Genomic DNA, 22,507 nt, shown 5'->3' on the forward strand with positions numbered 1-22,507 from the left:
GGTACAGAGATGGTTAAGGGAAATTTAGAAAGTACACGTAATAACGGTAGAGCTCACACCGCTTCGCGGCGCTCGCTATTAATATTTTTTTCTATACGTCATCATTAGGATAATAAAGGCCCATCAGATAATCACGTCTGTCCTCCGTTTAACACGAAGTGTCACAAGGTATTCTTAGGTCTTTTATTACTTGGGATTTAAATTTGCAATTATGATATACATACTGAACTTCTTCCAAATTATAGATTGTTTCTCTGATATAGTTCAGTTTAAAAATAATGTTGGTTGACGTGTTTCATAACTAAAGTAACAACATAGTTAAATATGGCCATTTTTGAATGAAACTTTTTGATTATGAATATCATTTTGATTGGATGTATTCTACTTTTATACAGCGGTATGTATAAAATACTATTAATATTACCAGTACCCAGTGGAAACGATACATACATGTGTATTCTCCCTGTTCTATATTAGAGAGTTACGGAAAACAGAGCTTTATAGTGTGAAAGTATTATTGTGTGTGGGATACCAATTTTCGTACTTTTCGTGGGTTTGGTACATCACGAAATTTGTTTCCCAACGAAGAGGAAATTTCCTATTCGTATGATAGAGTTGTCAAATCCACGAAGAGGAAATTTCCCATAGTATGATAGAGTTGTCAAATTCACGAATCCAACTAAGAATATACGAACTGATAATTGTTCCCTACACCACGACAATTGGTACCCACGAATGAAAGTGCTTTCACAGTATTAGTATTATTACAGAAGAAGTAAACTTATTATTTATGTGACTTCATTATATAGGGGCAACTCTTTCGCAGTATTTGTGTATAATGATATTTTGATGTAGGCCTGTCCTGTGGTATGAAGATTTCCTTGTCGTTCATTGAAGTATATTGTACTTCTATGTATGGCAAACCTAAGTGGACAAAAATGAGCATTTTCTAATATTAAAAAAATTATTTTTTAATATTACAAATTCATTTTCTAATATTACAAATTAGATTTCTTATATCACAAAACACTTTTTTAATAATAAAAATCAGCTTTAATATTAAAAATTCAATTGAATTTCTAATATTAAAAATCCAATTGAATTTCTAATATTAAAAAACCGTTTTTTTTTTTAATATTAGAAATTGATTTTCTAATATTAGAAAATGGATTTGTCGTATTCAATGACCATTTTTTTAATGTTAGAAAATCATTTTGTAATATTAAAAAATGTGACTGCTTTTCTAACATTACAAATTCATTTTCTAATATTAAAAATTAAATTTGTAATATTACAAAATGTGTGATATTTTATAATATTACTAAATCAGGAATTTGTAATATTACAAAATGAATCTGTAATATTAAAAAATCTTTTCTAATATTAAAATAAATGATTTTGTAATATTAAAAATTCATTTTCTAATATTACAAAATATTGATTTTTGTCCACTTTGGCTTGTCATAAAAACCATTAAATATATTATAACGAAAATGATTAAAAACAAACTATGTTATTTTTAGTATTTGGATGTGTTGCTGATAGTGGCTACACACCGAGCTCTAGTGGCAATGTTGACTTCGTGTAAGTAAAATTTAAAATATAAAGCTTATTATTAAACGTCATGTCAATTTGCTGTCTTTTGATTGGTTGACTACGAGCGTAATATTCTCCTCTATCACATGTCTTGAGGGATATATTTGTTTTCATTTAATACTCTCTTCAAAATAGAACACTGTAAAAATGTCGAAATATGTCGAAATAACACGTAGTTAAGATGATGATAGAGCGGTGTATTTTCCCTTGACATTGTCACCATCGGATACGCTTCGGGGGTGGGATGAGTCTTCCAGGGTAACAAACTGCTCTATCAACCTCTTAGTAATTATATAACCATATTCCCCACTATTATATTAATCGCCAAATGTGTATCCAGCTGACAGAGAGAAGCTGTCACCAATCGCATTGTTTCGATGAATATGTGACCATGCACAGGGGCTTACTTCCACTATCAAATATGCAGCACTATACTAGTATACAACACGGATATGCAATCCTTTTAGTATTTAACACGAATTCGTGTTATATACTAGTAGGATTGTATCTTTGATAGTGGGAGCAAGCCCCTATGATGTGACAATGCAAAAACACACCCACAAAACATGTACTCAATATTCCTTAGACGTCATTTAAAAAATACATACACATACAAGCCACTGAGACTTTCTCACATTATCACTATTCAACCATTTTTAAGAATGTACTAAGTTTTTAGATAATTCTATATATATATAAACAAAATTTGATGGTTGAATATACCAGTGTTTTGATATATGTATATTTCTGTTGAACTTCACTGAGGATTCTTTTTGTCCTATTATTTTTTAGACATTGGAAAAAAGAAAACGTAAACAAAAAAATTATTCCACACGAAACTTTTTTCTCAGTGTTTAAAACGCATTATGTAGATTTATTGACTTAATTATCATATTTCCAATTATCAATTTGATTACGTTCGTGCTATATTGTCAATTCGTGTGCATTGCCTAATATAGCTACCTTCCGTTTAGATATCAAAACAAAGGTTATGGCGGTCGATATGTAATAATGAGTCGCACTGCATGCTGACGAACCACGAAGAAATGATCAACATCATTATATGCAGTCCATACTTTTCGAATGTTATCCCATCTGTAGCTATAAAGAATGGTCACAGCCTAATAAAAAGGCGTTCATATACTCGATTTTTGTCGCATTGAAATACCTACTGTATACAATACAAGGCGTGATGTGAAGATCTGATCTATACGAACTAAGTCGTAGTCAGTATAGGTTTAAAGATTACAATCTGAAAATTACCTATATCATAAAGTTCTTCTCGTGCAGTGTTGTTTAACCCTTGTCTTTGTAATGTAAAATGTATATGTATCGTATACCATATATTTGTTTTATGTGCCATGTTCACTCCAACTAAAAATTTTGCAACACGGCCTTGCCGAGATTAATTTCATGTTAAGGTGGTGTAATAGAAATAAAGACCGAGTAAAGCTAGGCTAGAACTTGCAGTTGAGGGTATAATTGTGAAAAAAAAAACAATACAAAACAATTTTGTAAACAATTTTTTTCTCAATTTTAACGGGCGTACACCCGAACGTCGTCGGAAACCTATGGTTGACTATATATCAGCACTTTTATTTGCGTCTAGGCTTTTTTCAAGGTGTTGAATTTTTTTTTTCAGAAATAAAAAAAAAATCGCAAAATATTTTAGATGTAAAGCTCGTGCCTAATTTTACACGTACACGTCCTTGGTGGCTACCATATTACATTTTTGTTCTACCACATGATGACAATAAACAGTCTTAATGCGTTTGGGCCTTCTGTAACACATCATCAATAGAAAAAAACGGATATTGTGAAACCCAATGAATGCACCAGCGTATAACCTAGATACAAAATACTATTAGTAATTACTCTGTTTTGGCCTTCCGTTACCATATTTACTGCTTTTTCTATCTGTTTTGTACCATTTCGTGTCTTCCATTACAGGGTGACAATAATCATAGCCTCTGTAGCAGGGGGTATGGTTATAATGGTGATGGTTATATTATTCATAAGATGTATTTGCATCAAGTGCAAAAAGAATGAGGTGCGACAGATAAGACCACGTGGTCCACCTTCTTGTAAGTTTTATTAAACCCAAATATATATGTTCATAGTCGCCAGAATTAAGATTTCAAAAACATAAAGAGAAAAATGTCGAAAAGAGTAATTAAAGGAACCAAGACTCAAGTGGAATTCAAAGGATAAAGACTAGACAGGGAAAGTAGACACACTCAACATAAAGAAAATGAAATAACTAAAACAGTACGTACAAAGAAACAACAGTAAAATGAGCAACTCGGACTCCACTAAAAAATGAGAACGTTACCAGGTGCACCGGTTGAGTAAGCATTCTCTGCTTTCCTAGACAGACTATATTTTCCAGTTTTCCATCACAGTTCCACATGCATACTTCTTCAGTGTAAGAGGTATAAATTCCGTACGTTCCCCCATACCTAAAGTTGACATCAAGTAAACGGAAAGCTTTTCGGCCAACCTCCAATACTGATGGAGTACATTTAAACAAAGCTTCATACTATTATATACAACAAATACATTATACTCAGTTACATACTACATGTAGTATCACATTTGCTAATTTTCGCTATAAAATCATGAAATTTTGAAAGCTGGTGTGCTATAGTCCTGGGAGGACGGCTTAAATATGCACCCACAGTGCATAAAATATAGGGATTGTAGTCTAAAATGCCTAACCAAATTTTTTTTTTGGGGGGGGATCTATTCTTAAAAATCGAAGCAAAAGAACTCGTGGCGAGGCTTTTAAATACAGAAACCCATTATGGTCACTGTTTTTTTAACTTTCAAGTCAACAAAACGAACTATAAAAAGTACGAAATTCCAACATTAAAGTCGATAACTCGATAATTCCAACATTAAAGTATATAATTCCTACATTAAAGTAGATAATTCTAACTTTAAAATTGGAAATTCTAACTTTAAACTCGATTACTCGAATAAAAACAACGATAAAACAGTGACCTAAATGGGCTTCCATAATTAAACAAACGCTACCACCTTACATTATACTTAAACATCTCCTGAATCTGCTCCTGCAAATGGAGTTTTTACGTCAATCTACATGCAAAACTCTCGTACAAAATTCCTTGCATTGTCTTGCGATTAAAGTGCATGCTGCATGATGAATCAACCTTTAAATTTCAAATTTTCAGATGAAGACTCTAGACGTGTGTACCGGTTGCCTCCGCCACCTCCATACGCACCACGGGATTACCCTTCTCACCCGCCGCCATCGTACGAAAGTCATTTGCCATTACCAGGGGTCGCTGATTAACTTGCAGCATGGGACTTTGGAGACGGGTCAACAATATTAAAATGTTTTTTTGTGTGTTATAACACCTGTTTTTGTCCCGTGACACTTCAAAATCCGTCCGTCTAGTGTGACACTGATGTGACACTGAAGTTGGCCTTCAGTGTTAATAAAACGTAGTTTTGCATGTGTATTCATTTTTGTGGTACCGAAACCAAGACTCTTTACTATTTTTGTCATAACAAGACTTATCATGCAGGTTCTAATTTGAGGAATTGTTTCAAATATCTGAAATTATTTTAACTATATCAGTGACAAAAATCGTAGGATTGAATGAATATAATACGTGGTACTAGGAAAGCAAACTGAATCAAGATAGGGAGGAGACAGGTGGATGTCTATGACAATCTGACCATTTTTTTATTCGTGAAACAACAATAAAATTAAAGTTGCTTTAACTAAACTAATTGTTTTTATTTGGAGTAAAAGTGTTTCTTTTTCTTTTTTTTTCATTTTGACAATGTTTTCTGCTCACATTAAAACGTGAATTTGTTAAATCTTTGAATACGTTTGGTTTCAGCTAATATTTTGCATTTACATGGGTATCAGTATATTTATATTCATTCCGTCTTCAAGGCATATAAAACAAATTACAATGGAATGTTATGAAGGATGGTGGTCCATGGTTCGCTACACAATTGAATTCTTGATTTAAACAGCTTTTATTACATGGTAACATGACTTTTTTTATTCAAGTGTTCGAAATAGTATAACTGTGATATTATAGCTGATGTACTGTTTTTGTTATGTTTTACTTTTGTTGCACTTTTTTGTTATAAAAGAATGTCCGTCAGTATTCTTTATTTCTTTATTAGGGTGAGTCCTTTTCATTTAGGAAACGAATGTGCATCTCCTGTTTTATGTACATATGGTGTATACTCTCATATATATATATGCGCATTTGCATGTCAGGGACGGATTCTGACACTTTGAAAAGAAGGTGTACCAGCCGGGGTTCCTCAGAGAAAGGAGGTGGTGCTAGGACATTATTTGTTATTTTTTGTTAATTTTATAAATGAAAATGACAAATTTTCCAATAAAAGGGGGCTGCCAACCCCCTGCACTCTCTCCTGAACTCGCCACTGCATGTGCATGCCCTTTATTCTTTTTAACAAATCAAATTTTGTCCAATTCCTCCCCTGCAGTTTCTTTGGGTCTTAATTAATATACTTGCAAGAACGGAACCTTTAAAAAATTGTGTTACTCTCAAACTAAATGCAAAATGAAGCAGGCTGGTGTATTTTTTTTAATGGGAAAGGTCAGTTGCATTTCATAGTTGCTTTTTAAAGTCACCATCTCCTAAAATATCATTTTCTGTTCAGACTTCAATATAGGATTAAATGTATTACAAAAACTTCATTACATTGGACTTTCATACTACAAGACTGGTAAAACTCAATACTAAGGTTAGTGACCTCACATGTGACGAGCTAGACAACATCAGAAGTATTTGGATCCAGCATCAGCACATTTAATTTGTGTACATGTATTTAAAAACTAACTTAAAAGTTTTGCTTTTCATATATATTCAACTTCAGTACAAGAAACGGCAACAAAAAATGCGAATTATGCGAAATTTTCTTTTTCAGCTCAATATAATTTAAGTACCGAAAACGCATGGACAAATTTATCTTCAATGCTTTCATGATAAGAGCCACTCAAGATCGTTATTTAATTATTATAGCTCGTTAATTATTGCATATCCTAAAGCTAACATTATATACCGGAATCAAAAACAAACAAACAAACAACCAACAACACCAACGGAAAAAGAGAAAGGACAAACTGAATTTATTATAATTTAAAAAAAAAATACATATTCACTTTTTGAATATGTTTGTGGTACGAAGGAGTCTCAGATATCAAATTATTAACTGCCAATTATTTCGTAAATGATAAAATACTTTAGAAGACTTAATATCTAAATAATTTATCAATTCTCTATGCAACTTACGGAGAAAAGTGAATAATTCTATATTTACGGAAGAATACGGATAGTTTTGCGGCATGACCCTTACAATAACCCGGTGACTTGACAAGTATGTATTTCTCGACCTTACGTACAGGCAAATATTGGCATGTAAACTAAATTCAAACAAATTGGTAAAGAAAACCTTAAGCACTGTATGATATTGCCTAGAATGGAGAACAAATTTATTGTTAAGCAAAGACTTGACTGTCTTCTTTGGAAATAAGTTATGAACCTAAGAAAATTTATAGATACTTTTAGGCTTAAAAAATGTTTATCTGCACGAGCTTTCATTACAACTACGATCAGTTTGTTCTAGAGTTAGAACTGGATCGAACATACACTTAAGAAATAGAAAATAGTAGCTTTAAATATTATATGTAAGGATAATCAAGGTAACTAAGATTCTAGAGGAAATCAAAAGAATGTAATGCAGGGACAAAACCAGGCATAGAAAACAGACACGCACAACAAAGAACACCAAATAACCAAAACAATACATACAAAGTAACAAAAATAAACGAGCAACTCGGACTCCACTAAACAATTAACAGGGAGCATGGACCAGGTGTATAATATTTGGTGTGGCCCTGCTGCTTTGTGAATGTTTATGTATTCAGCAATTTTACTAAGGGGTTTATTAGTTTTTAACGTCCTTGACTACCCTGTCGGGTCTCGCACGGACGGAAGGATCAGCATTTTTCCAGTACCTGTATTTATCATATCTGTGTCTGGCATTTGTACATAATTTCTAGATGGTTTATGTGGAATTGGATCAGCCGTTATAGGTGAATATGCATTTGGAATTCGGAATTTATAATTTATAACATTCCGGAAACAAATCATACCTTGATCCTGATCAGCTTTGTATATTATTGCTCTTGTAAGGGGGATAACTCTGAAAAAAAAAATGGCATGTGTGAACTGTCAATCAATTATTCGGTCTGTTTTTAAAGGATTTTGTAAGTAAAAATGCCGTAATTACTATAGGTAATCACTTGACTATATTTTGACTGAGAAAGACAAAACAATAATTGTCATAAAAATGTTCTTTTTTTTTTACATTGCAGCCAGTCAAAACCCCAGTTATGAAACCGGTTGTTTTATAACATTTGATCATGAAAAGAATTTGAATTTGGTTGATGAAGATTCTTTTTAATTTGACCCCCTTTCAGAATGAAAAATATGTTTTTACAACGAGACGATTGTAGAGGCCCAGTGGCTGGGAAGAAAATATATAGAATGGACCATTTTCACTTAAAGGATTTTTTGGAAAGATATTCTAAATTTGAAGGGGCCATTTGTTAACAAACCATATGAATTTCTTTTTCTGCTAGAAGAGGCAAATGACCCCTTGCCTTCCAATTCTCTGTCCTGAGGGCTTAAAATTCTATGTCTGATGCCCAAGCTTCGGCTTAGTCAAAATTTCCTCTGACACTGCAAGCAACATTTTTTTTATTTGGGTATTGATACATGTATGTTGGGTTGAGGTAAGAGCGCTGTGCCATAAGAAGTTAGTTTTTAGAGCACCACTGAGTATGTCTCTTGAAACACTTTAAAAACTTTCAGGCTGAAATTGTAACATTATTTTAGATCTACAATGTATTTCAAAATACACTAGCCATTCATATCTGCCTTCACAAAATCTGAGGTGCTTCATAATAATGATGCACATTAAAACTTGATTGTTTCAAACAATAAACTGAACTACTACACCAATTTTGAAACAAACATTTATGCAACTTTGTCTGAAAACCCAAGTTCTGGAGCATAGATAATCCATGAACACCTTTTTGGAGACACCTAGTCTTTAATAATCTTGTTCCCAAAACACATAGTCTCAGAACACCTAGCTTCAGAGACACACTAAGTTATAAGCAAGACCACTGATCATTGCAACCCACCTGTTATAGGAAATGCAGCCATTCCCTAGCTAGAGAAATTTAAAAATTTCAGAATAACCCAGTAGCTTGCAACTACCCAAAAAACTTCTTGAAACTATACAATCTTCAAAACAGGAATTTCTTGGTTTCTCAAACTTACTTCTTGACTCTCTTAGCCTTTCAAACCACTCCTTCTATTATTATTTAATTATTTCGATCATTACTCATAAATTTCTACTATAAAATTGACCAAATTTGCAATGAATTGTCTCTTTATATATACATGTACCAAATGCATGGATACATGTATCATTGAAAGCACCCAACAACCGTAAAAGCATCTATAACAACCACAAGTGTAAAGTGCTGATTTTCAATGATGTTTCCCACTCTACAGCATTCCAATGGTTATTGTAAAATAAATTGAAGCATTTTGATAATCTTCAATTTTAATAAAAATTAAACTGCGCCTTTGTCTCAAAATTATGTATCCATTGTACATGTATGTGCAAAAAATGATTCCCGATTCAGGAATACATGTATTATCACCTTTGTGTATTCTACTTTATTCATTACAAGCATATCTGTTTCAAGTTAAAAACTCATTTTAAAGTATAAATACTGAATATTCATGTCTGATGAATATATAATTGTTCGATGAGAATATCCATTTACAAATCTGTTAGAAACTTCCTAGGAATATTGCTCTGAAATCAAACCCTTTGTGCTGATGCTAAAGTGTGTTACAATGTAATGATATTTATTCCCATATAAAAACAAACCATTCACGAACCTCGCAACATATATAGCTGTCTTTTTTTTAGAAATTTAAATGCACACATTATATATACAATGTCTTCGATGTGTGACTGGTCAATTAATTTTAACGGAATAGTGGACAGTTAGGAAGTATTAATCAACGATAAATATTTGTTTTATGATTCTCTTTTCTTCTTGAAATGAAATTGCAATGATTACGAACTTCTTCAATTCTACGCATGATCTGGGGTCAAAGGTTACTAAAAAATTACCACCCTGCAGTAAGACATCATGGAGCAACCGCTTACAGAGTTCAAAATTCTACAGTTGACTATGCCAATGTAGCCAAGCTCCTTTCTATCTGTCTAATTTCTGCGTTATCTTCTAGTGACTGAGAGGGGATTTAGTAGGTACAATCTGATAAAGACTTTCTTAGGAACAGACTCAGGTTTCATCAGTCAATTCTCTTCTAAAGATCTGTCTCCACCTTTCTGATTTGAGAATTTTAAGGTTGAAGAGGGCTTTTGAGGTGTGGTGTTTGGCAATTGACAGGAGGATTTTCTCTTATGAGTTGAGTGTCAGGTCATGCCATAATAGAAGCTTTTGTCAAATAGTAGCTATTTTTAGACTGAATGCATCAAAGCTTTGTCGTGATGTAAAAAATCTATTTTTGTAATAGTAACTATTTTATTTTATTATGAACACACATTTTCTTATAGAAAATAACAGTTATTTTGTTGTAACATTTATTGTATTTATTGTTACGTCTGTGCCTTTTAACTTAAAATATATATATATATTAAGAGTGTTTATGTCTTTAGTTTATGATACTATTGACTATTTACAAAATTCTGCTGCCCATAATATATCGTTTGTGCTTTATGCAAAAGTGACTAAAGCCCTCAAAATCGTAGCTAAAACCCTGATTACATGTTATTGTTACTTTGTTCACATAACTTTCTATGCATAGACATGATAGACATGTATTGGTATAGTTTAGATAAATTAAAAAAAAACAAAAAGAGAAAATTATGCTGGCTTCCAAAATCAGGCATCTCTTACAGTTTAGTCATATGGAAGTTCAAGATTTTAGTTTAAATAGTTATGAATAATGAGATTTTCTAAAGAAAGCATGCAGGTATATTTTATATGAAAAAGTTAATTAAGCTTTGTTGGAAACTGTAGTTAAATGGATTTGTCAATGTAAATAGCCAGCAAATATTTCTCTTTTTGTTTTTCAGGATAAAAAAGCAAGCTATGGATTCAATTGATATGGATATGTATGGGGATGACTTGGAAGCAGAATCTAGTCTCCAGAATATTAAAGAAAGCCTAAAGTATAAAGATGCACAAAGTCTAAAAACATTTATCTTGGAAAGGAAGTTGTCAGATGAATCTATTTTTTATGAAGTGGCAGGTGAACTAGCATGCAATCTGAATGCTGAAAACTTGGAAAATGCGCCTATTTTCTTTGAAGCTTGCCAGAGATGTATGAGTTACATTGTCAAAAGGGGTAACCCAAAAGAGATTGTTATTGCTATCCTTGAACAAATGGATACATTCAAGGATGATGAAAAGTTTAAAGCACTATTAGAATTCTTGCAGATAGTGCTTTTAAAGTTGCCATCTAAGAGAACTGAATCACTTGAAGTTGCCTTGGAAACAATTCATGCCCATATCTTAGAACTCCCTGATCCAGCTGATCATCAGCTTGAGAAAGATGAAAGAAAGTTGTTAGAATTGGACAGAGATGTACGGCGGATAACTGATGTCATTTTGGCTTATCTAGAATTCCTTCAGCCATTTGTTACAGAAGTTTCTTTGAAAAATTCTCATTCAGATTGGCAAAGTAATCAAAAACAAGTTGACATTTTGTTAGAGAGACTTCTGTCTATGATTGATCATCCATTAATGTTTTTGGATTTAGTTTTTCGATCCAAAAGTATGGAAGAGAGGGAGAAGACTTATGGTAGAGTCTGCATCGAGAGACTAGTAGAACAAATAACTGAACTTTGCCCTGATATGTTCAAATTGCTTCAAAATGGATCCAGTCCTAAGAAAAAGAAAAGTAAGAAAACGGAGCCAATAGATCAAGATTTAGACACAATTGATTTGAGAGATGCTAAAAGCAATGACTTTGAGCCTCCAGAAGAAGGCGAAATTGTCTCTAAGTACAGCTACGCATGCTTAGCCTATTTGGTATTCTATGAACATTTAGCTATAGATAGCATTCCATTTGTACACACTCATCCACATGTGCTACAAGCTTGCTTGCCATTTGTGTTGCTTTTACTGAAAGCTGATCATTCACTTGTGAAATTTAAGGGAGTGTATCTTTTGCAAAGCCTCATGGGAAATATACCTGTTATGACCTTGACTTTATATGACCTTGACAATGAGAAATTCAAACAAGTTGTAAATGCAATGTTGGATATTATGATTCAGAATCCTGTGAAAGAACTAAGACAAGAATGTGTTCAGTTATATTCTATTTTTATCAACATGTTTTCTCTGCCAGGCAGGTATAAGTTGTATGAAATGGTCATCAACACTTGCCCACATGCTGGGGTAGTAGGTTACACAGTCCAATTACTGAAGGATCAAGTAGATTACGTTCTGAAAAACAAAGTTGAAGATGAGAACTTTGTTGGTGCAAAGCTTTATAAGTTACTCAAGATTGTAGCTGTAATAGAGGAAGGTGCTACACAAGACATTCTTCAAATTTCAGACAGAGTTATTGCATTATTGAACTTTCTACGATATCTTCTGTTGCGTGACCCTCCGGGCGAAAATGTCACCAGAATTTGGGACTTTGTTGGTGACATTGAGAAACACTTTTTTGAACCTCTTCGACTTGCTCTTGATTTATCTAAAGGACATTATCAGCTTGATTTAGAAGATTTGAAGGATGGGCAAAAGCGGGGAAAAGGGAATAATGTAGATTTAGGTTTGACTGTAGGTGGTGTCACCATGCCAAGAGTACCTGTCAATCAACAGATACAAATTGTGGAATCTGCTATCAACACTTTTGATGTAATAGACAGTATTTTATCAAGAATCAATGAGATAATTGACATGCAGAAAAGGACATTGAAATAAGAAATGATAGTAGTTCGATAGTCAATGATGACTTTTTGCTTCTCTTTCTTATACATGTGTACATGTACTTGTATGAAAAAATAAAGGATTAAAATTAATCTTTTAACACCTCTGTTATAATAAGGAAGTAGCTGATATGTTCTACAATATAATAATATTACTTTATGTAGTGAACTTCTAAGCTACAGTGATTGTTCAAGACCATTGTCCACTTCCCTTTTAATTTATGGAAATATATTATAAGGCCAACAAAATATTAGTCATATCTCCTGCTACCAGAAAAAAAACCAGATAGGTGCAATGTACATGTAGGTAGGAAAATAATTTTATTTTTCAAACATAATTTGCATTGAATTAATGGAGAAACAATCTATACTTAAATGGTGTTTGACTTCAAATGGCCATAAAATGTTTAGTGAAGGCACAAAAAATAGGGTAAGTAGGGTAGCAGGAAAGAGGCATATTATTTTTTGGCCTATTAATGAGATGCAGAGATTTTTTAACACTATCATGTACAATGTCTTTATTGCTGGAAGCTTCAGTAAGTTTGAAGCCAATAATGTAGCAAAATCATGAACTTTCACTGAACAGGACAATAATTTCAACAAGATTTCTTACAGATTTATGACTGTAAAATTAAATATTTACATGCACAAAAATCCAATTTTGATAGACAGGATATTACACAATACAAGTGAACAACAGATTGTTGCTCTGTGACACTTTAAAATTGTACAAAAAATATAGGAATGTAGAACATGTGTATGATAAAGAATACAAACAGATGATTTACAAAACAATTGAAAAATGCATGCTGATAATTTTTTTTTTATATTACATGTATTAAAGATCCAAAATACAAAAAAAAGACACATGTTATTGATAGGATGAGTCAAATAATACAACATAAACCTTAAAGCTGAGTTAGAAATAGTAGCCTGCCCACCAGCCCGAGACTGGCTATTTTTAGGCAGGGCTGGCTAGTTTGAGCAAAAATATATATAGCCATATAATAAATATATTGAAAAATTGTATTCAGGACTGGCTAGAAATTGGGTGAGTTTCCTACTCTGCTTAAAGTGAATGGAGCTACCAAGGTGGTCAGTTGGTAGCATGCTGGCCTCAAGTCTGAGATGTTAGTTTGATTTCCCGCTCAGTCACACCAATGACTTTAAAATTGGTAGTCACTGCTTCTATTCCAAGTGTGCAGCATATAGAAGATGGAGTGAGGTCAGGTTGGTTCATTGTCAAAAAATGGTGTGCTAGTGGGTTGACACGGCTTTCTGCGGGCCTTTGACATAATAAAAATGGTCTTAGCTTGTTGGAAAAGTACAAAATAGGTTTTTTTTTTCATTTATCGATACTTCTCACCCTTAAATGCATGAAATTTCTGCCACAAGAAGGAAAAACCACTTCCAATCAATCAATGTCATCGTCAAATGCAGAGTTTATGACTCGCATTGGCAAAAAGTGTGTCGAGTTTCATATCAATAATAAGGGTATCAATTACATATACAATAAACACTCTACATTTTCATATCTTTATTACAAGTTACTTGTGTATATCTTGGTACGGATTTGAATGTACATGTACATAATGAATTTATCCCCAATATTAGTCCAAAAATGTCTATTTTACACTCAGAGGGCCAAACTGAGGTGATGTCAAAATAACGTTTTTTCTATGGCATCATTTTGATCTTGTAACAAATTTGAGAAAGTCAAATTGTTTTAATTCAAATTTATGGATCTACCTTTGGTAGAACTCTACAGGTTCTGAAAATACAAGATTTCAAAAGTTGTTTCTTTGAAATTTTACAATTTTGACTTTGGTGCCATATTTCGTTTTAAATGTTGTCACATGTCTACGTATACATTGTACATGATGTTGGTAAAGTTGATAAATCAGGGATAAATATGTGTACATTGCATGCACAAAGACAAAACAATATATTCTACTGTTCAGTAAATTTACAGCTAGTCATTTGAAAATGCATTTCTCAGTCATGAACCCTAGAAAATATTTCAAGGGTTTTTCTAATTCCCAAAAGTCAACATGAGACCTAAATCTCTTGATTATTTGAAATGAATGTGTGTTAGCACATGGTGTTTCATGAGAAAATGGTTAGTTATATCAGGTAAAGCCTATCAATGTCCTAGTACAGGGATAAAATTTTATTTTTTCAGTATTGAAAAGACATCAGTCCCTGACATACAATGTAGTTAGACACTGTTCTACGACAAATGAATCATCCACCAATGGCACAGCAGAAGACCAGTCCTTCAATGAGGATGCAGAATGTCAGACAAAAGAAAAAATTCTCAGAGCCTCACTTCCATATGTACACCAACATGGCTGGACCAGTAAAGCCTTAAGTGCAGGTAAGTCTGATGAGGTCAGAGTAAAAACTGTTTAACCTTGCCTACCCTTTTTTCATGCAATGTACATGTAACCTTAAACATATATTTTTTTCTTGGTCTAAGACTGAAACATTGATTATATCACTATATATTCTTTCCCAAGTTAGTGATTACACATACTGTGATACAGTTAACCCCCATATTAAGGGGAGACTCCCATTAAAAAAGAAAAATTTAGAATCTCCCACAAAAATGTCAGTTTAATAACTCATGAAATCAGTGATATGTTTGTATCACATTCAATTTCACTAAAGTCTTTTTCAAGCTTTCATTTGAAACAGAATGAAATCAGTCCAAGTTACTTTGATGCTAACATGAGATTGATGTAAAATGCTGAATACAATTCTCTAGTGTTTTGGAAGTTGTGTCCCTTACCCTAGGTCTACTTCCTTAAATTTCATATAAATTTTAAAAATAAGAAAAGACAAATATCAATAGATGTTAGTAATGTAGAACTTTTTTAATGGTCGTAAAAGGGGGAGATAATCTGCACTATTTCAAATAAGCATATTTACCTTAAAGTATGATTAAAGGAAACTCGTTTTCAAATCATTAACAGTGGAAAACTAATGAAATGTAAATTAGAATACATATCAGGAAGTGTTTGATTTGAAAAAGAAATTGTTTTTCTAAACTGTATGAAATCACTGAAAATCATGTGGTTTCAAATGTGTCACCGATGGTGAAAGCATGACTAATGTAGCCACTCGACTCCATCCGTCTGTCTGATGTCATGCTTAGGACTACCTACTTTGTGTACCTAATGGCTTGATAATCTTATCTGGAAGAATAACCAAACACACCATCATTTACCTATGTTACAGGTGCTGAACAAGTAGAGTTGCCTGGAGTTGCCCATGGCATGTTCCCAAGGGGAGGGGCAGAATTGGTTTTCTTCTTTTACAGACTGTGCAATGAACAACTTGTAGAACAGATGAAGAAACAAACAGAAAATGTAGAACAGTTAGTAACATTTGTTTGATGTCATACAAAATACATTAAACATGCACTTCCCTCAAAATGATAAACAAATTAGTCATTTCTCCTGCTTTTTGTGGCAACTAATTCAATTTAGTTATGGTTTTGTACCTGTATAGTATACATTATCTGTCTATTCATCATTCCGTCTCTCTGTCTGAATTTAATTGCAATTATCTAGGCTCCCTATAGATGGATTGAACTGAAATTTGATGTGTGGCTTAATATAGAAGGGGATATGTTGTAAGCTTTTTTGTGGTGCTGTCTGATTTCATCTTCCTGTATGTGTGCAACTTCATGTTTATTAAGCCATATATTCCTTTAAGAGACTCCAAATGAAAAGATTTCTCTTAGATTTTGACTTTCATAGGATAATTTAGTCATCAATTTGAAAAACCTTATTAAATACAGGTCTATGAAAGTCAACATGGCAGCAATGTAGAATAGCCATCTATTAAACTATTGATCATGCTGTCAGTGTATATTACATATCTTAAAAATCTGGAAATATAAAGGTTTTTCTTTTGATCTTAAATGCACCAATTGTCTTGTACTGTTGATAATTTCCCAATTGGTCCTACTGACTCATGAAACAGTATCTCTGATCGCTTTGTTTTTATTCTCCCTGTAAACTTTTTGGATTGGACAGTAGGATTCACCCAGTCTTTTCTGCCAGGTCGTCTATCTGCCTGTCTGTCTGTCCCTGTTTTTTGTAAGTGCAACTCCTCCTTAACTGAGAAATGAAATTTGTGAAATGTAATAGGAAGGTAATAAATTCTATGTAAATGTGCATGAACAAATATATAAATTGGCTTGGACTGTAAAGGGAGATAATCCAACTTCAGGGTTCTACAGGGTTTTTTACATTTTTTAAACATTTAATTCTATTTGAAGCAGGGATATTCTTGCTGTGATCACAGTATTTCTAGTTTATAACTGTGTGATGTAGGTAGGCAGCAGTCATAACAACAACATTTGAAATTCTAAAATTCTCTCTAGACTTAAATATGAGATCAGATGTAGTTAGGTTATAGTCAATTGGTCTGCAATCTGCTATTCAACTATTTCCAAGCTGTATAAGGCTATGACAAAAAAATCTTAATTTTCACTTGAATTGAATTAAAGGACTGTTTTTATTTTTGACCGAGCCATGCTTGCACAACCAACTTTGGGACAGCTTATACTTGTTCATAAACAGCCCAAAAGTTGGTTGTTTCACTTAACTTGGTCAAAATTTAAATACATGTATTCATTTAACTACATAATCTGTACTCATATTATCAATAGCATGTTTTATTAGAATACCGTCTGAATATAGCTGAAATATTGCTGCTCGGACGTTAAACCCCAACAAACAAACAATTTTATTAGAATGAAAATTTGCAATACTTAAAATTACTACATCTGTGAAATCAGATTTGCAATAAAAATTCAATTATTTGATTTAATGTAAAGAATACAACATGTGTTTCAGAAAACCAAAGACTGGAACATTTATAAGAGATTCAGTGGAGTCAAGACTAAGAATGATCATACCATATATGGATAAATGGCCTCAGGTTTGTATTCTAACTAGTCTTTTGTTTATCCATAGTATAAAAAAGATTTTAAAAGTGTCAATTAATATTGAATAAAAATTTTTTTGAAAATTTACATAATTGAGGGTATATGTTCGAAGAGTATTACATTTATTTCTGCATGGATTACCATAAATTCCTGTGAGCAGTTGCCTCCATTTCATAATTTTGGAGTTTCAGACAATTTTCATAGAAGAAATTCAGAATCTTACAGTGCTTAATGGCAAATAGTTAGATCTTCTAATTGAATGTGTTAGACTTACTGAGCTCTGAAAATTGATAATTTGATTATGGAGAGTGTAGAAATGTTAGTTTGACAAGAAATGTGGTGTATGGTTTGCCTTCTTTAATCACCTTTCATCTAAATGTTCAAATAATATGTGCTGTCATAATGCAAAACTAAATAGGATTCCAATGAGTCATTTAAAGGTCTGCAGAATAGAGAAAGGACACATAGTTTACACCAATTAAGGGATGTAAAAATTTAGCAGAAATTATACGAAAATTTTATCATCACAAGCATGCTATATTACTTTTTAGAAATATTAATTTTTCAAATTTGAGATTCTTATCAATCATAACTTATGAGATGGTGATGATTATGTGAAAGTATTTGATGAAATAAAATTCATAGTGATCTATTTGCTTGACAATTCTTTTTTGATTATTTTAGGCTATGGCTATACAGACAATGCCACAGAATGCAATAGAATCATGGACAAACCTTGGCATGTTGATGGATGATATTTGGTACTATGCTGGCGACAAGTCTATAGATGTAAGCTTATTAAAGAAAGAAATCACAGAAACCCATTTTTTATCATTGTTTTACTACAGGTTGGCCAATTATATTGCATTTTTTACCCTGAACAATATGAGGAGTAAAATATTGACACAAATAACAAGTTCATGGTATTTGACTATGAAGTTTGTCATTTGTTTTTCACAGTTTTAACTTGGCTGTGGTATAAACAGCTTTGAAGCACACCATATTAGAATTAATATGATTAACATGAAGAAAGTGTTATACTTCCTGATATATCCAGGTGATAGTATTTTGTCTCAATTTTTACAGCACTTGAACCTATCTATGCAACACCTCGAGTGTTGAAGATCATAGATTTTATCCCTGGCTAAGTTATAGAAAAGAGATAAAATTAGTAGTCACTATTTCTTTGCCAAGCATGAGGCATATAGGAGACAGAGTAAGGATTGGTTGGCTCAGAGTCAGAATTATGTGTCAGAGTGGAGATGGAGTAGGGATTGGTTGGCTCTGAGTCAGAATAATGTGTCAGAGTGGAGATAGAGTAAGGATTGGTTGGCTCAGAGTCAGAATTATGTGTCAGAGTGGAGATAGAGTAAGGATTGGTTGGCTCAGAGTCAGAATAATGTGTCAGAGTGGAGATAGAGTAAGGACTGGTTGGCTCAGAGTCAGAATAATGTGTCAGAGTGGAGATAGAGTAAGGATTGGTTGGCTCAGAGTCAGAATAATGTGTCAGAGTGGAGATAGAGTAAGGATTGGTTGGCTCAGAGTCAGAATAATGTGTCAGAGTGGAGATACAGTAATGATTGGTTGGTTCAGAGTTAGAAGAATGTGTCAGAGTCAGAATAATGTATCAGAGTGGAGATGCAGTAATGATTGGTTGGCTCAGAGTCAGAATTATGTGTCAGAGTGAAGATAGAGTAAGGATTGGTTGGCTCAGAGTCAGAATTATGTGTCAGAGTGGAGATAGAGTAAGGATTGGTTGGCTCAGAGTCTGAATAATGTGTCAGAGTGGAGATAGAGTAAGGATTGGTTGGCTCAGAGACAGAATTATGTGTTAGAATGGGATGATATGCCTACCTGCAGATTGTTTAGGTTTATGTTTCAATTAATTCCATATTCCTGTAATTTCTGACATATAGGGTATGTGATTTACAGGAATCCACTGTTTCTGTAGCCCATGCAATATTAAATACTGCTTGAGACAATATTCCCCAACTACCATGGAATAAATCATTCAATATACAGTAGTCCTCATATAATTGTTATGGGCTATAACTTTGTACAGTGAAATCTGTCATAACAGAACTCATTTTGGACTGTTTCTTCAGTTAAGAGGTTTATGATACATTGATTCTAATACAGTATGAACAGAAAGTGTCTGAAAGTGTATGACTGGTTTTTGGTTTCTCCAGATTTGATTTAGAAAGTTTTCACTCTATAAAATACAAAAATTTTCCTTGATGATGCTGCAGTTTAAAACTCACATTTCAATCTCTAATATTCCATAATTTATATCTAGTTTTAGGTGAAAGAATTAACAATAACATAAACCATAGTGTGCATGCTCATTGAAAATATAACTCTGAATACAGGTGTAAACCAGACAAGTTGGAACAGTGTTCAAAATGCAATGAACTTAGATGTTTGGATCGGACAGGTTTCTTGTTTACTCAGGGTTCTATTTAGACTGGTTTTACTGTGTTTAGGGCAAAAATAGTTTCCTGCAGGCAAGATGTTGTCTTAATCTTATTGTCAGATCTATATTATTTAGAAACTCATACATTCATCTCCCATATAAGTACCAGTCCATATAAAATTTAGACACTGCAAATGGTAAAGTGATTCATGGTGTAGGAAAATCCACCAAACAAACGATGCATTTTCAGTCCACATATGCTATATTTTCACATAACAATAATTGTTTCGGTATTCAGGTCTGCACTTTTGAGAAAATCATACATTTATCTCCCACTTAAACCAACCTAATCAAACAAAATCAAGAACGATAACTCTTGCAATGTGCCAATTTCATGTATAATCCACATGATTTTTATCTCAAAAGCGCAATGTCCATATGAAAAACTGGGGCTTGTTATGTGATCAGTAACTGTTTCTGAACAAGAAATAAAATTCAAATCGGTGGTTTTTTTACATACATGAATCACGTTCTGTCTGATTTTAATAAAGACTGCTCCTTAATATTTCAGTTTAATTGGTACACCAAGAGAGCATCTTTAGCTGGTGTATATAAGTCCACAGAAATCTACATGTTACAGGACAACTCAGAAGGACACGAAAATACATGGGAGTTTCTAGACAGGAGACTGGAAGATCTTGTCAGTCTCGGAAAGTTTGCTAGAAATGTAATTACATATGATCTGTATTTATTTTGTAGAAATCTTTCAAAACTTAATGCATTATGAGTTGAAGAAATACACTATTAATTCCTTTCTAAAAATTATTATTGTGAACTTATATTTGTTGCAATTCCTTAATATTTTGAATTCATCAATTTAATTTGAGCATTGGTACTTTAAATTCATTTTTTGACTGAACCACATAACCCAAGAACAATAAAATGCTCCTGCTTAAAAGTGGTAAATTTTGATGAAAATTTCCACTCATCTGTATTTTATTCTTTCACCTTAATTATAGGCTCAGCAGTCTGGCACAGTTTTAGCTGAAGGTTTGCAAGGATTAACCATAATGGTAAGAATTACACTTATATTAAAAAAAGTTTGCAAACACAGAAAATAAGGGAGTAAAGATCTACTGATGCATTGGTGCATCACAATCTTTTCAGTTACAACCCAAAAATGGATACTGTAACCATTTTTGCAATTCCATTCAGATTTCCTAGTTAGTTAAACCAGATGTCAAAAACATAGAGATGACCGGCTGGAATTTGTTTTTTCTATCTGAAAATTGTTTAATCTGCAGTGAAAACAATGCTGATTTGCTGCAACTGTAAGGAATAAAGGTTGGTCAATATCGATTTGGTAATAACAATGAGACATTTTTTTATAATTTGTTGAAATTGAGGAGGTAGACCTAGGGTAAGGGACAAAACTCTCAAATCATTCGAATGTTTGTATTCAGCAGTGTAAATCAATCTTATGTAAGCATCAAAGTAACTTGGACTGATTTCATTCTGTCTCAAATGAAAGCTTGATGGGCTTTGGTGAAATTGAATATGATACAAACATATCACTGATTTCAAGAATTATGTCCCTTACCCTACGTCTTTCTCCTTAAATAGAAATCTATCTGTAAAGATACAAATTGGATCATCAGCCAAGAATGGTGATGTTTAGTTGATTTTGACAAAGTGGAATCGTTACACCCCTAAAAGATAATAAGATATCTATCATGAGTATAAATTTCAGTATATGAAAAAATTGTCAACTACTTTAGGCCAATGAGAAAAAGTTCTATTTCAGAATATCTGCATTAAATTGTGGATATAGGACTTTTAATTACATTACTGTTAACATGGAAAGTATGCTTGAGGTAATTTACATTACATTGCTGTGTTTTGGTTTATAAAATATCAGTGGAAATAACCATGATGCAAAATTTGCAAGTGAGAGGTATCATGAATATAACATATCATAAAAATTTCATATTAACAGTATTGTATGCGTAGAATTGATATTTGAGGTTGCAGAATCACAATTTCAAAACTTGCCTGAAAAATGTCTAAAATGGAAACCAAGATATTTTTGGTTTATCATAATTGTTTTTCTATTTTTTTACTTTTATAGGCAAAGAATGTATGTAGAATGAACTCTAGATGATTTGATGCATGTCCAACATGTTACTGTATATTGTATGTGACCTTGGCTATTTCTATAGTGTAGTTGTTATTGATACTTCATTGTCAAAAGTATTAAAAGTGAACTGTAACATTCTTGCTGCACTTTAATATGCCAGCCTTTTGAAGAAATGTTTATGGTATACCCCTCTTTTTGGTAAAATATCTTACTGAAGAAGATATTGAAGGATTTTTAGACATGTAATCATCTCCTCTTAAACAACTCAATGGATTTTGATGAAATTTTAAATGAGGTTTAGTAACACATTCATAATTACTGCCCAAAGCCTATG

General features: G+C 32.8%; 2 protein-coding genes across 3 annotated transcripts; both read left to right on the forward strand.

Annotated features, from left to right (window-relative positions):
* The first annotated feature begins 243 nt into the window (after positions 1-243).
* On the forward strand, positions 244-5,741 carry LOC148617754 (uncharacterized). The gene is made up of 4 exons (XM_088585297.1): positions 244-397; positions 1,524-1,584; positions 3,547-3,680; positions 4,791-5,741. The coding sequence occupies exons 1-4, from the start codon at positions 355-357 to the stop codon at positions 4,910-4,912; spliced, it is 360 nt and encodes a 119-aa protein (XP_088441423.1). The 5' UTR covers positions 244-354; the 3' UTR covers positions 4,913-5,741.
* A 2,040-nt stretch (positions 5,742-7,781) lies between these two features.
* On the forward strand, positions 7,782-22,306 carry LOC148617755 (ubiquinone biosynthesis protein COQ9, mitochondrial-like). Of its 2 annotated transcripts, XM_088585300.1 has the most exons (8): positions 7,782-7,879; positions 14,846-15,040; positions 15,904-16,042; positions 17,532-17,616; positions 18,308-18,412; positions 20,608-20,763; positions 21,056-21,109; positions 22,165-22,306. In XM_088585300.1, the coding sequence occupies exons 1-8, from the start codon at positions 7,828-7,830 to the stop codon at positions 22,195-22,197; spliced, it is 819 nt and encodes a 272-aa protein (XP_088441426.1). In that variant the 5' UTR covers positions 7,782-7,827; the 3' UTR covers positions 22,198-22,306. The 2 variants fall into 2 exon arrangements, with proteins under 2 accessions (XP_088441426.1, XP_088441424.1); XM_088585298.1 differs by lacking the exons at positions 14,846-15,040; positions 15,904-16,042; positions 17,532-17,616; ... (2 more) ...; positions 21,056-21,109; positions 22,165-22,306 and adding an exon at positions 10,801-12,756 and having other exon boundaries at positions 7,803-7,879.
* The last annotated feature ends 201 nt before the right edge of the window (positions 22,307-22,507 follow it).

Source organism: Perna viridis, chromosome 5, assembly GCF_037379345.1.
Source record: "Perna viridis isolate PV_CMFRI_1.1 ecotype Kerala chromosome 5, ASM3737934v1, whole genome shotgun sequence".
NCBI classification, from domain to species: Eukaryota; Metazoa; Mollusca; class Bivalvia; order Mytilida; family Mytilidae; genus Perna; species Perna viridis.